The 15,987-nt window shown below is 40.0% G+C and overlaps 1 protein-coding gene across 1 annotated transcript in view; it reads left to right on the top strand.

The window, feature by feature from the left end:
- Positions 1–15,987, top strand: part of LOC145391509 (ATP-dependent translocase ABCB1-like) — a 298,980-nt gene that overhangs the window by 64,641 nt on the left and 218,352 nt on the right. Inside the window, exons 2-5 of the mRNA XM_080266138.1 lie at positions 5,279–5,368; positions 5,672–5,792; positions 10,595–10,732; positions 12,892–13,007. Coding sequence (XP_080122264.1) covers positions 5,304–5,368; positions 5,672–5,792; positions 10,595–10,732; positions 12,892–13,007 — 440 coding nt within the window. The 5' untranslated portion in view covers positions 5,279–5,303. The remainder of the gene's footprint in view (positions 1–5,278; positions 5,369–5,671; positions 5,793–10,594; positions 10,733–12,891; positions 13,008–15,987) is intronic.

The following is a 15,987-nucleotide window of genomic DNA, read 5'->3' as shown; positions in this document are numbered from 1 at the left end:
TAAGGACTTTAGTGAAGAGTTTGTAAATGACTGATAATAAGCTAATGGGTCGATAGTTACTATACCGGTCGCGTTACCCTGATTCTCTTGTGCCCCGCCCCCTTCTGATGCCCCGCCCACTTCCAGCTCTACTCGTTGCTGATTGGCTGAGATAATTATTCTTCTTACTGATAGAATAATGAGCCTTATCACGAAATATTATCGTATTATTTACTTTTACTTTGAATTCATTTCTGAATGACAAAGGAAACACTAAAATTTGCTGAATCAAAATCAGTTTGAAAAGAACCAACCTGCCTCCTCCCGCGACTGCTGCTGAGTTTTGCCGCCAAGGAAGTTCGGAGCTTGGCAATAACACATCGCAGCTGTGCCGCTATTACTGTTAAACATAGTAAGTCACCTATTTGTCATGGCTGGTAAGTTACCACAGTATCATAATCATATTGTAATTTTCCCTATTTATTTCCTTAATATCAGAGGTTTGAATATAGAAGTAGGAAAACGAAATGTCACTGGCTTCGATTCGAAATGAGAAATCTCATTCTATACACGTGAAGTCAGTGAAATATTATAGAGGGAAAAGGATTGTGTGTGTGTGTGTGTGTGTGTGTTTGTGGGTACCATATTTAAGGGAAAATGTTAAAACACTAAGTTCTTTGTAGAATATGTACCTTTTTATTTTCATAGAGGGAACTTTCGTTACATTACAAACCTTTCAGGCTGATGACGTTCCTTGGTACTTTTTTCCAACAGCCTTTACTACAAAACATTTCCTAGTTAAATGAAAAAGGTATCGTTGCAGTTAAGGGGTTAAGTAAAAGTTTTGTTGCTTCGATTAGCGAAAGCGCCTGACATGTTTACCAAACATTGGCACGGCGAAGACTGGCTCAGAACTCCTACTCGGGCCAACGGGTGAGTGGGCGTGGCCAAGGGGGCGGGGCACAAGAGAAACTGGTCAACGCGACCGGTATAAGACCTTTTGAGCCACCTTTTAGGTAAAGTAAAATAACTATTGCATTACATCATGTTTTCGGAATTTTCTTCCTTTTTATACATTGAGTAAATAAGTGAGCAAGCCTGTTTTGTACTTCTACTCCTGCATTCAACAGTAAATCTGATACTATTCCGTCTTCTTCCGGAAACTTCCCTCTTTTCATATTTTTAAGAGAAATATTTACATTGTCTGGTGTTACCTCAGGTATTTCACTTGTGTCAACTGAAAACTTAGCTATTGGTACCACTGTCCTTCATGCATATGAATATGATTATAAATATCAATAAATAAATAAATAAATAAATATATATATATATATATATATATATATATATATATATATATACAGTATATATACAGTATATATATATATATATATATATATATATATATATATATATATATATATATATATATATATATATATATATATATATATATATATATATATATATATATATATATATATATATATATATATATCTATGAAGAAATATGTGTGTGTGTGTGTGTGTGTGTGTACTTGAGAGAGAGAGAGAGAGAGAGAGAGAGAGAGAGAGAGAGAGAGAGAGAGAGCGCAGAGAGCAGTTTAAGGCTGTATGTGAGTGACGTAAAGACCCTCTCCCACTTCGGGGAAAGTGGGGAAGATAAAGTCACGATGTGTCAAAAATCCCTAATCGTGGGTATTCGTGATCAAAATCTTGTCCATTCGTGGCATGTCGCCGATATGTCGCACGAGGTGGAAATTTGTCGTGGGGGGCCACGACGTTTTCATGCTGCATGAAAACGTCGTGGCCCTCCACGATTTTGTAAAATTTCGCAGATTAGTCGTCGACAACAAGGCGACGCCTCGGCGACGTCGGCGATTACCCGGCATTTAAACCGCGTATGATCGCCGACATCGGCGAGGCATCGGCAGTGAAAAAAACCGTTGAGATGTCGTATGGTCATACGGCGAAGCGTCGGCAATGTATCGGCAATGCATCGGTGAGGTTAATACGATAGCCTACGTAAACCGTATGATACGTACCGGGTTGTGCTGATACTGCGCCGACATGTAGGCGAACTCAGAGGAATAACGTCGTGCCTCTTGCGCTGATGCATTCGCCGACACATCGACGATATATCGTCGACAGCACGCCGCCGTTATACCTTTATCGCCGTTGAATCGCCGTAAAAAAAACCGTTAAAATTTGAATTTAGAATAATGCTTGCGCATTACACCGACATATCGGCGATATATCGGCTACTAGTCGCCGGTTATATCGTATACTCCGCCGAGGTGTTGGCGTTTTGTCGTACTGGTGTCGCCGGTATTACGCCGAGACCACGATTCTTGGTCAGAGTCGTCGACACATCACCGACTTCGGCCACGATTTTCATCGCGGCTTCATCGTGCCTATTTACGCCGAAGTGGGAGAGGGCCTTAAAAGAAGGCAATGTAAGCCAAGAAGAAGGTGGACAGATATGGTAGATGAGTGTGTGAGAGAACGAGGTATGGAGGCTGAGGTACAGGGAACTGGCAAAGGGTTGAGCTGATAGGATTATTTGTTTTGTTTTCTTCTGTTTTTATGCCTTTATGAAGAAGCGCTCGACAGGTGTCTGAAATCCCTTTTCCTTAACTTGGCAGTCGCCGTATTGACTCTGTCTGGCAGGAAATTCAAAGTGCATATGTGTGAATAGCTATGCTTGTGAGATGGGATCAGGATTCCAGTGGCTATAATGGTGACGGAATGAGTGTGTGGCACATTTCATTGGGGATAATATTGATTAGTTCTCTCTCAGTCGCGTTCTTCGTTTTTCTTGCTTTCTATTCTCCGCTAGGAGGAAAAATAAACATGTACTGTAGATAGTAGTAGTAGTCGTAGTAGTAGCAGTAGTAGTAGTAGTGGTAGTATGGTAGTTGTAGTAGTAGTAGTAGTAGTAGTAGCTATAGCAGTAGCTGTAGTAGTAGATTATGTTCATCATTATTTTTTATTATTATTATTATTATTATTATTGTAGCAGCCGTGGCTCAGTGGGTTAGAGCGCTCCGCTCTAACCAAAGGGTCGGAGGATCGAATCCACCCAAGGGTCATTGGTAGACATCAGGAAGGGCATCCGGTCATAAAATGCTACACGCTCCAGTCCAAAAATCCTCTACCCAGGGGCAACGCCTTAGCCCTTCGGGGATACCTGGCGTTAAACCAAATTATTATTTTTTATTTTTTATTATTATTATTATTATTATTATTATTATTATTAAAAACTTCACCCATTTCGATCGGAGGACTTCTTGCATTTGTCAATATTCTTATTACTTTTTCCGCTTAAAAAGTGAGTGGCCATTGGTCGGAGGCATTTGACCTAGAACCTTTAAACTTTGTCAGGAAAATCGCCCATCCGGCGGCTTCCGGCCAAATATGATGGCAATCCATCAACCGGATCACCGGATATAATTTAGAATGTAAAAAGAATAATAATAATAAATAAATAAAAAACACGATCCGGGACTGTCTCAGAAACTCTAAGTTAACAAGCTGAAATGTTGCTGCAATATAGCCTTAAGGCGGGCACATTGTGGAAAGGAGTGTTGTTCCAATCGGTTGATTATTTCTCTGAGATCGCCTTGGGTTAAAAATTGGGATATTCCAGGTGTCAAATAATTCTCCATGAAAAATTTAAGTTGACCAAGTTGGTGGACTTACAGACTGCGATGACCTAAGGTGACATGCACATGATCGGGGACCTAGATCTCAAAGTCCCTTTATAGACTGGCTTCAGGTAGGCAATGGATGTGAAAAGTATTTTCTTATCATAATTGTCTTTGGACAATTTTACAGTGTCCTAGTTACTGAAGCGTCCCACATCGCTGTGGGAGGTTTTATTGTTATTATTATTATTATTATTCCTTATTTTAAAATTGCGATTACTCAAAGGCTATTTGACCTAGAGCCTCCATACCTGGTCAGCTTAGTTGAAAGCTGTCCGCTTCCTTTGACCAAATACGGTGGCTCTCCGTCAACTGGATCTCCGGATATTATCCAGAACACAGAAAAGTGAGTAAGCCACGCCATCTCAAGAACGCTTAAGTTAGGAAATTGAAATTTTACTACAATATGGCGTTAGGCTGAACGCACTGCGTAAAGAAGTATAGTTCTAACTGGTTGATTATTACCTGAAATCACCTAGGGTAGAAAATTAGGACTTTTCCACATATTCTGGATGTCACTTAACTTTCCATGAAGGATTAAAGCTAAGCCACCAAACTTGGTGGACTTAATGACTGTAATGACCTAAGGTGGCATGCACAAATCAGTGGCCTTGACCTCAAGGTTCCATCATAGCTCGGCATCTAGTAGGCTATGGCCGTGGGAAATTTTCCTTTATCAGAATAGTTCCTGGACAATTTTACGGTGTTCTAACTATTACCATTATTATCACAGCAAACATGGGAGAACGAGCTGGGAATTATATGCCTGGTCCGGTTTGTGTCTTTCTGTATGTCTGTGTGTCTGTTGACAAATTTTATATAATACTATCGGTAGTAGTTCTGTTAAATTTGGCATAATGATTGACGACCGTAAGAGGAACAGGTGATTAGTTCTTGGTCAAAAAGGTCACACGCTATAGGTCAACCCAAACAATTTTAATTCGATTTTAACCATACTTGGCGGAGGATATAAGGGAGAGGAGAGGGTGATGTGACCCAGTTTCGAGAACAATTGATTAACGGTAAAGGTCACAGGATCGGTCTTTTAACTCAAACAGGTTTGATTTTAGTCACACTTGGTGAAACTGTTTAGGTCTAGCTTTCGATGAGATTATTAAAATTCAAAACAATAGGTCAAGCGTCAGAGTAAAAGTGTAGGCATACATTAAACAACTTTCCATAGACTTTAATCACGCTGTGAACGGTTGAGTGTCCGATGAGAATGAAATATTTCAGTTCTCACAACAAGTCAGAGGTCAAGGGCACATGGCAAGATAAAAATTTCGGCCTGAAATCCCTGTCCCACGATCAGAGGGCAACAGTCATGTCTGAGCACGATGCCGATCAGTTTCAAAGCATGATGACGAATTACGCTATAAACAGATGATCAGTGGCGGGGAATGAGCTTCAGTTCATCAGTTCTACTTAATTAATGTGTGACATTTTTCACAGCCATACTTCAAAGCTACAGGTGCCTACTGATCGTGTGGTCGGTCCTGGTGATGAATTCTCTGAGTGCTTCTAGTTGCCATACTTCATTGCCAAATAAAAATAAATATGTTATCAATACAATTATCCTCCTCCTTTTTCAGTGGACAGAATAAAGTGGAGAAAACCATGTCAGCCAACAACGAAACCAGTCATAGGGGCCACACAAGGGTCGACATCCAGCCAGTCAACGGGTCAGTCAGTCCGTCAGGAAGTTACTTAGTCATATGAGCATATTTACTTAGCCAAAGTCAATAATTCAGCAAGTTCAGCTAGTCAGATCATTAGTCAACAAATTAGCAAGTAGTTTAGTCCGGCAGTTCAGCCTGCCAGTCAGTCACTCAGTCCGTTAGTTGGGCAGTCATTCCATTTGAGTGTCTCCTTCAGTCAGCCAGCCAGCATTCAGTCAGCCAGCCAGCAGTCAGTGAGTTAGTTAGCCGACAAACTTGTTACAGTCATTTAGTTCGCACCCGTTGAAGCCATTTTTTCCCTCACAGACACCAGCAGGAAGTAGAGATGCCGGAGATGAAGCCAGGGTGGGATGAGGAAAAGAAGGAAGGAAAGGAAGAAGATGGAGACAAAAAGGAAAAATTACCCCCAGTACCTTTCTTTCAGCTGGTAAGTAACGTAATTGTAATCTGTGTTGTAAGGGTTTAATACTTGTATTTACTAAAGCAATCTTTATTTATTAGAGCAGTTGATATATATATATATATATATATATATAAAACAGTGACAATTGTTTCTTCCATTTTAAGCTGTTGGTTCTCTTTACAAATCCTCTAACATAGGGGTTGATGCTCATACAGAAGATTATCGAATTCGTTTTCTCTTTTTGTCAAAGTTTCGCCTCAGAAAGGCAACTTCAGGACAACACTGAAACAAGAAGATGAACAACTGTGTAAAATAATGAGAGTAGAAGAATAACGAAATCATCTGGGACAGAAAATTTAAAGTACGTACAGCTCTATAAATTAATAAACTGTATTTGTGCGTAAACTTGAGAAGAGAAAATGATGTCACTATTCACAAGTTAAACAAAAATGTACAGAACACTTACAACACAACATTACTTACACGACTGATGAGGTCAAACTGAAGGTGAGACGAGTCATAGGCTATACAGTATACTGTGGTCACGTAGAATGTTTTTGGGTGAAATGAGGTCATGATGGACATTACACCTGACCTGGCCCAGTTGTCTCGCATACTCCTCAGTGACCTACATGGTGGTGGAATGGAGTTGTTTGTTGCATTATTTGTCTCAGGAAGCGTGTCATCATTGCTTTCATTTCCACCATTCATTCTTGCGTTGATGGAAAACTCGTCATAACATGAACTGGTTGCTGCCATGTTGGCTCGGATGTTGACAGCTGGCATTTGTTCTTCGATTAAAATTGCCTCCAGAGACCGCAGTATTTGGATGTTGTTGCCGCGAGCAGTGATCTCAGTAATTTCATCAATCGTATCTCGATCAGGTTTGCATCCACGTTCTTGTAAGTGGTTATTCTAGACTCCTTGAAGTAGATGAGACGACAAAAGAGAGTCATTCATGTTACAGAGTGCAGTTTCAGAGTGACAGAAGTCTTCGTAATCCGCATCGGTGCACGCTGGCTTGTCAGTCTTCTTGTTCACACTATTCATCATTACATGGAAGAAGTTCTGGGACTGTTACAACAGCCTACGAGACGCAGCTTGGAGCTGGAGGAGAGGCAGCCCCAGGTTGGCGCTGTATACCCAGGACGAGAAGGAATAACTGTACCATCAGGTCCTGAAGCCACTTCTCCCCAGCCTACCCTGCGTCATGTGCGGAGGACCTCAGGCAACCTGGCGGGTGCCGTCTTCCCCGTGGGGGCAACTGCTTCCTATGCCGTGTTTTTTTTATTTATTTTTTTTTTTTTTAGAGGGAAAAAAGCTCTCTGGCAGTCATTTCCCTCCTCCTCACACTTATCACATACAGTGAGAGCAATCCCGGGCTCCAAACACGATACCTTTTTCTGGTTTGCTCCTTACACACGTCAAGCTTTTAACGAACACTTGGAACTTTTCAGTGCAGCTCTTGCAGAGAATGAATCTACACTACATTCACTACACTTACCAATATTATACAACATCACAGCACATGGGTAAGTGACAGGTGCAACGCATCCATAAACACTCCTACTTTCACCCGAATCACATTTCTCCCCCCTCCACTTCAACACCCCCCCCCCTCCTCAGATAATCACTGCTGCCCCCAACTCAATCCCTACGCACTGACCATACACCTACAACACAGACCCACACCAGACAGACCTTGCAAACGTAGCATAAATATATTACAACTAATTGTCGGTGACCTCTGCTCCAAAACACCACAAACTAAAGACTTCTTCACAAACACAACATACATAGTACACGCCGATAAGAATGAAAGTTCACAAGTGCGCAGAAGCCTCCACACATCATGTACTACTCACACATCCGCACAAGCAGAACTGGTGGTCATAGAGGTGACATCATCACTTACATTCACAAATCCATCCTCTACAAAGAAACATCACACACACACACACACACACACACATATATATATATATATATATATATATATATATATATATATATATATATATATATATATATATATACCGTATATATACCGTATATATATATTCATAACATCCGTGGTCTTTCTACCAGTCATAATTCTGTTCACTTTTTCCTCCAATCTGTATCCCCTCCAGCCCTGTTCCTCACAAAGACCTAAATCTCTCCCTATGCTGACATCCCCATTTGGTTTTCCTGGTTACCATCTCACAACTTCCGTAACAAGGGTGGTACTTTTTTTTTTTTTTTTTAAATCAAATCTGATTATGCAGTTGACACTATTTTGAACGTCACTTCAGGCAACTTTGATTATTATTCATTATACAAATTAAATTACCTAAATATTACTAAATAGATCTGTATAGTTTATTACTCCCCCATTGCTTCGTCAGAACACAGCGTATTTGACTTTATATTCACACAATTAATCAAACTTAACCTCACCCTTACCACGGAAATTAACATTTTGGGTGATTTTAACCTCCATAATGTTGAATGGTTAATGCATTCTGCCGGGATTGACAAAACTGATCTATAATGTTAGCTGTTTGCAGTGTCGTTTAATCTCACGCAGATGGTAAAACAACAACCCAGAATAGCAGATAAAAATACTGAACATAGCACCTATCTCTTGGACCTATTCCTGACTAACAACCCAGATCAATAAAGGATAGAGTTAATGTCACCAATTGGATCATCCGCCCACAATTCATCACAGCCTCATTAGTCAGTTGCCCAAAACCTTCCGGTTCTGAACCAGTCAGGGTGACCAGATGGCACTTTGATAGGGCAGACTGGGATGGATCTTGCTGATATTCCATGATAATCTTTCTTCTCCACTGACATCAGTTCTATCCAGTCCCACATTAATGACTTTATTCAAGCTGGTATGGAATTGATCATACCCAGTCAACAGTTCAAAAAAGCCCGGACTCCTCCAGATGATCTGACGGCAATTGTGCCAGAATAACGACCCAAAAGTCCTTAGCATATAACTTTTACTTAAAATCAAAGTCATTTGAATCCCTCAATCAATTTAAAATTGCTACAAATCATGCAAACGCAGTATTAATCTGGCTAAATCAAACTTTCTTCACAACTAAGCATCCAAACTATTAAATAATCAAAATGACAGTTGAATATTCTCGTTAACTCTCAAATCTTTCAATAACAACTTTAACAAGTCATCACCCATCCTCCCACCAGCATCTTTAGATGGAAACATTATAAACGACCACGCAGAAAAACGAACATCCCTGCTAATACGTTTGCCACATATTCTACATTCAAGGAAGTCAGTCAGAACGTCCCGGTACTAAAACTTGACTCTCCCGAACTTGCTCCACTTTAGTTACAGATTAGATACGTAAAATCCATATTGACCTATTTTTTTTTTCTTTTGTATTAGGTCGGGTTAATTCCAGGGAGTATCAGAAAAATATACAATATTTTTGGCGATCACGCGCGACCCGACAGCGCGAAATCGTTGGAGACTGCTACTAGCGAAAAAGTGCGGAAAATAATTTTTCCGACTTTTTGTTAATAATTGGTCATTGTGGGCTCAATAACATTATGGAAACAAAGATAAAGGTCTCTGCAAACATTCTGTGATGAAAAAGTTTTTAGGCCCGGAAAGTTTGCTGGGAGGCACTAGTATATATATATATATATATATATATATATATATATATATATATATATATATATATATATATATATATAGTGGTAGGTGGGGGTGCTAACCATCAACTCACTCGATGTAGTTCTGCTCTCGGGTGTTTGCTCTTATCTCTCTTCCATCCTTCTTTCCTTCCATCCTCTTCTGTCGCTCTTTCCTTCAGTCTGTCCTCGTCCTTCCGCCAACGGGTGACTTTACACTCCTGTTTCTGTCTTTCTTTCCTTCCTTCTTTCCTCTTCCTTCTGGCTGTGGGTGACTCTATACTGAGTGACAAGGCAAATGGTTTCCTGTACACCAGGAAACTATGCTGGGTGGTAACCAAATATATAAGCAAATTTTGGCGCCTGGTGGTGTAGTGAGTAATTATTGCGCTCCAATTGGACTGAGCCAATAAAGGTTTACATCCAAAGGGTGTTTGGGGTTTATTGCTCACGTAATGCCATTCAGGGATGAGTGAGGCCGTCACTCTCATCTTAAATGTCGGGACCAACTGCCTAGCCCCGGGCTCCTACGCACCTCATGGGGCAACGTAGGACTGGATGATGGATATATATATATATATATATATGAAATTAGGGTCACAGGAATTTAAAACAGTGGTTAGAATTTAGCTGCACAATGTAGTAGTTAATGAGGAATCACCATGTTAGGTTTCAGCCAATTTCGGAGGCCTGTTCCTATCATCTTACATAAGAATGTTCTGATGAGGCTGAATCTGATGTCTAGTCTATCACTTGTTGAATGATAAAATTACAGTAATATCTCTTTGAAATTACTTAGTAGTTATTCAGATAAAAACAAATGTCAAGTATTGCAGATTGGATGTGGTAAGAAACCATACGAATTCCAGCTGTTTGCGAAAATTAAGGGACAGAATATTGAAACTTCCCTTTGGAGTATCGTGTAAGTATCATAAGATCGAAACTAAACTCTTACTACAATGAAATGACTCTAAGAAGAGGGCAAATAGAGTACTGTTGCTGGAATTCACCAAGAAACAGTTACATAACTATAGCATCATACAATCAAATAAGAGATTATTTCGACCATATGAAAACATATAGTGCAGTTTTTATCCCATTACTAGGTGCACAAATAAAGAAATCAGAATCAGTAGCAAAAACTGACTCTCTCTCTCTCTCTCTTTCTCTAGTTTCGCTATTCAAGTAACTGTGAGAGAGTGGTGATGGTGGTGGGTGTAGTGGCGGCCGTGGTGGCAGGTATGGGGACGCCTTGCATGTTCCTGCTTTTCGGCGACATCACTGACGCCTTCGTCAGTCAGGAGATGAAAGTAGGATCTGAGTCTCTCTTGTTACATTTATCTGATTCACATCCATGTGTAACTTAGTATTTTATTATGATCACTGACAGACGATTGCATCTAGATACAGAAGAGTCACCTTGGCTAAATGGATTATAGTGAATCTCAGTATCTTCCGTTAAGTCCTAAGTATATCTTATTAGACTATTATGCCAGTGCCAGGGATAGTTACAGTATATTAGGTTACCGGAATGTGCACAGGTGTCACTGGGGTACCGTTGGGTTTCATTATTGTTTGTACTGAAGTTTGCCAAATGAATACGTAACAGGCAAAGATGTACTTGACCCCTGTTTAGATATATAGTCTTCTGTTCACTGGTTTTGTATTACTTTGTTATAGTACTGTGTTTTATTCTGCATTATACAGTAAATGATGTTAACCCCTGCTGTCAGATGTAGCATTTTCATGTTGTTTGTGTTGCATCCAGGTGGTTTTATTCAGCCTTGGAGAGATTTTTCGAATTGGAGGAGATAAATACAGTACAGTCTTCAGGGACACCTTCATCTTTCCCAGGTTCAATAATATGGTAGTGGTAGTAAACCGACAGTACGTTATCCCTGGAATGGATTAAAAATGATAAAATATCTGTGAGTATTGTAAAGCAGTGTGCAACAAAAAGGTTACTGGGTGAAGTTACAATCATCAACAGAGGCATAAAAGTCCCTACGTCAGACTAATTTGCACCAAAGTGATATTTTCCTATGTATTTGGTTGTGCTGTGATAATTCAAAATTAAAACAAAAAATCAGGCTGAACTCAGATTATGTTCCTTCAATAGGAATATAATGAAAAACAATCAACATTATTGGAGACAGTATGAACGATACATTATTTCACAGCATACCATCATGTTTTCTAGACTGTAAACAATTGCAAAGGTGGCGATAACTTATACTTTTGCTTATTGTACAGTACTGCCGGCAACTATAGTCCTGTCGTCTGTCCTGCTTCTCTTTCCATGCATTACTGAAGATAAGTTCTATGAATCCGAAGCAAACAACACTGAGTACAGTGATCTGCGGTTACCGCGGATTAACGTGAAAATAATCAATGTGCAAGGAGAGGAATGCAGGAAACAGAGGATGTTACAGGATTTTTGTTACTTCTAGTACAGTCCGGGACACACGTTGGTCCTATATTTGAACATGAATGTATCAAAGAATAATGTTAGGGTTTTTGAAAGAACTGAAGTCACGGAGTGCATAGTGAGGATAAATATTCAGGAAATGGACAATGTGACTACTGTCAAATATTCACGTAGTGTGACGACCAAGAGTGAGATAGCTACAGGATTGAAGGAGGGCTGTAGGTACTGCATACGGAAGTTGGTGATAAAAAGTAGGGAAGTGATCATGGAAGTAGAGAAGTCATTGCACGACAGTATTATGATCCTCAGTCAAACATACGAAAATGACGCTTAGACGCTGTTGGACGAACAATATTCAAGAGTGAGTGTGGTGAATATAAAATATTTGAGAGGAGCAGAGGAGCTAAAGGAGAGATCTACAGACAAATGAGGAAGTTGCGGAGCGTTTTGCAGTTCATGTGGTTGTGCTGGAAAGTGTCAGAAATACTTTGAGATGATTTGGTCATGCGGAGAGCTTGGAGAATGGGAGACTGATTAAGAAGGTGTATGTGAGCGAGGTGGAGGGGGAGAGGGAGAACAGAAGATGAGGTGAAGGATGGGGAGGCGTGGCATACGAATGAGGTGGTGTGAGCTGGAGGAGCGTAGCCTGATATCCGAGGACAGGGTGAAATGGAGGCAATTTGTATAAGACCACATCGTCTGAGGTAAAGGAGTTCGCTACAGATGGATGGATAAGTTTCTAACTTTTCTCTGCTGACTAATACTCCAAAGAATAGACAGACGATATAATTTTCTGCAAAAAGATTTTTCTTTTCTATTTGTCTTTTCTCTCATACATAATTTTTTTTTAGTGTGTTTTTCGTGCTACTAGATTATTATTATTATTATTATTTTTTGTTGTTGCTGTTGTCTCGAGGGGAGGGAGTGGGAGGGAAGTGTTGGGCACCCACTAATGTGAGGTAGACTCACCGGAATAGTAGGTGAATTTTGTTCCCGAATGTTCTGCACTTAAGTATAGTTCCACTGCTCTGTCTCCCCCAGAGCCAGTTGGATAAGGCGGTGGCGAACAGCGGAGAGGAGTTGGACGACTTTCTGAAGGAGATTTTTGACACCCTGGTCAAGCAGAGCCCTCAAATGGCCAACCTCACGAAAGATGAGTGAGTCTATTATATCACGTTTTTTAACACCTAAGATTCTTAAACTGTAGTAGCTCACTTGACGGCCATGTGTCGTTAGATTAGAGTGTTGATTTTATTATGTTTATTTTATTGTGTTCTTGAACTTGAATCTTCTGAATTCTCTACTCTCTGGCTTTGGCTATCATGTCATTCTCTGACTACATATATGTGTGCTGTGTACTTATCCGCTAATTCTGCTGATCATAAAAATTCTTTGACTATCTTACTTGTAAGATGGAACACAGCTTATCAATTTCTTCTTTCTCTGAAATCTCCATTCTAGGTGATGTCAATGTTCACCACTGCCTCTGGCTGTCCTACCTATTCACTGATTCCATATCCACTCAGCTGAGTAACCTTGACCTTGCCCTTGGCCATGAAATTACCATTTTGGGTGATTTTAACATACACAATGTTGAATGGTTATTGCATTCTGCCCGGACTGAGGACGCTGGTCTAGAATGAGAGCTGTTTGCGGAATCGTTTAATCTCACCCAGTTGGTAAAGCAACCAACCAGAATACCTGATAATCCTGACCATAATGCCCATCTCTTGGATTTATTCTTGACAAATAATCCAGATCAATACAGGATAGAGGTACTGTCACCACTTGGATCCTCTGACCACAATCTCATCAAAGCCTCATTAGTTAACCCTCCTACACCTCCCCATTCCGAACCTGTCAGGGTGACCCGATGGCACTTTGACAGGGCAGACTGGGATGGATTTAGAAATTATCTTGCTGATGTTCCATGGCAGTCTTTCTTCTCTAGTGATCCCAATTCTACCCAGTCCCACATTTGTGACTTAATACTAGCTGGTATGGATTTATTCATACCAAGTCAACAATTCACTAAAAGATCAAACTCTCCAAAATGGTTTGATGGCAATTGTGCCAGAGCAACAGCCCAAAAGTCATTAGCATATAACTCTTACTTAAAATCAAAAACACCTGAATCACTCTCCCAATTTAAAATTGCTAGAAATCATGCAAAAGCTGTATTAAATCTATCTAAATCAAACTTTCTTCAAAAGCAAGCATCAAAACTACTTAGCAACCCTAATGACAATAGAATATTCTGGCCAACTCTTAATTCTTTCAATAATAACTTTAACAAGTCATCTTCCATTCCCCCACTAAAATCTTCAGATGGCAATATTACAAATGACCCACGTGGGAAAGCAGATATCTTTGCTAGTACCTTTGCAAGAAACTCTACCATAGATGATACCAGCCAGAATGTCTCAGTACTGGAACTTGATTCTCCCGAAATTGCCCCACTTAAAATACAGACAAGATTTGTAAAATCCATCCTAGACAATTTACCTACCAACAAAGCTCCAGGTCCAGATGGAATTCCGCCAATTGTTTTGAAAAAGTGTTCCCCTGAACTTGCCTCTGTCCTAGCTAAATTATTCAGACTATGCATACGTACTTCTTTATTCCCAAATTCATGGAAAGAAGCCAATATCCACCCAGTTCCGAAGAAAGGAAGTTCGTCTGACCCGTCCAATTACAGACCAATAGCTATCACATCTTCTCTTGGTAAGGTATTTGAAACTTTAATTAATAAGCATATTGTTAAACATCTTGAATCCAACAACTTAATTAATGATAGACAATACGGTTTTCGCCACGAAAGATCCACCATTGACATACTCAATCTCTTAACTCATACCATCCCTCAATCAATTGATCTTTTTGGAGAAACTCATGCGTAGCTCTTGATATCTCTAAAGCTTTCGACAGAGTATGGCACCGTTCCCTGCTGTCCAAACTCCCTTGCTATGGACTAACGTCTTTTGTTCCTTTGATTTCTTCTTATCTTAGTGACAGGAAAATAAGAGTAAAAGTAGATGATGTATATTCGAATTTCCACTCAATTAACGCCGGCGTGCCGCAGGGATCAGTTCTGGCGCCAACCCTATGTCTGGTTCATATTAATGATCTCTTATCTGTCACTCACAATCCCATTCACTCATATGCAGATGACTCAACGCTACATAGTACATTCACACTCAGACATCCATTTACAAAGTCTAATATCTCTACCTCTCAACTCAGTACAGCCATCTCCATAAATCAAGATCTATCTACAATCAGTGAATGGGGACAAAACAACCTTGTCTCTTTTAATGCTAGTAAAACTAAATAAATACAGTTTACTAATAGACAGATATTGCCAGATTCGTACATTACCTTCAGTGCTACTAATATTCCCATCTCCAAAAGTATTGAAATTCTTGGTGTCTCACTTAACAGTGCCCTCAGCTGGACCTCTCATGTCAGATCACTTGCTAAAACCGCCTCAAAGAAACTTGGATTATTGTACAGAGTACGTAACTTCTTCGCCGATGAGCAGTTAGCTATAATTTATAAGAGTCATGTGCGCTCTCAGCTTGAATATTGCTCACCCTTGTGGAATGGTTGTGGAGAGGTTGCATTAAGACAACTAGACAAAATTCAGAATAAAGCTGTTAGAATCATTAACAACCCTGCCATTACATATAAACTACCTCCCCTGCAAGTAAGAAGGAATGTTGCCTCCCTTGCATTATTTTACAGATATTTTTTGGCAAATGCTCAGACGAAGTTGCGTCCATGGTGCCACCTCTCCATGCCTTCCCTCGTGCTACACGGGCATCTGGTAGTGCTCATGACTGGAATGTCACTCAACCATATTGCAGAACTTCTGCCTATCAGAATTCTTTCATTCCCCGAACTGCATCTCTCTGGAACTCGCTTCCCCAGAGTTGTTTTCCTCCAAATTTCAACCTACAACTGTTCAAGTCTAACTGTTACAGATATTTTATGAACAGAGGACACCAGTAATCTGGTGTATGGATAATTTTTTTTTCTCCATTTGTTTTTCCTTCCTCCGTTCTGTTATTTAAAAAAAAAAAAAAAAAATAGTGAACAAGCCTGCATCATATCTATCCTTCATGACCTAGAGTAGCT

The sequence above is a fragment of the Coenobita brevimanus genome, chromosome 18, assembly GCF_032717465.1.
Source record: "Coenobita brevimanus isolate Jiangsu-jjx chromosome 18, ASM3271746v2, whole genome shotgun sequence".
NCBI lineage: Eukaryota > Metazoa > Arthropoda > Malacostraca > Decapoda > Coenobitidae > Coenobita > Coenobita brevimanus.
The sequence above is the reverse complement of the archived record's forward strand: the minus strand, read 5'-3'. Positions and strand labels throughout refer to the sequence as shown.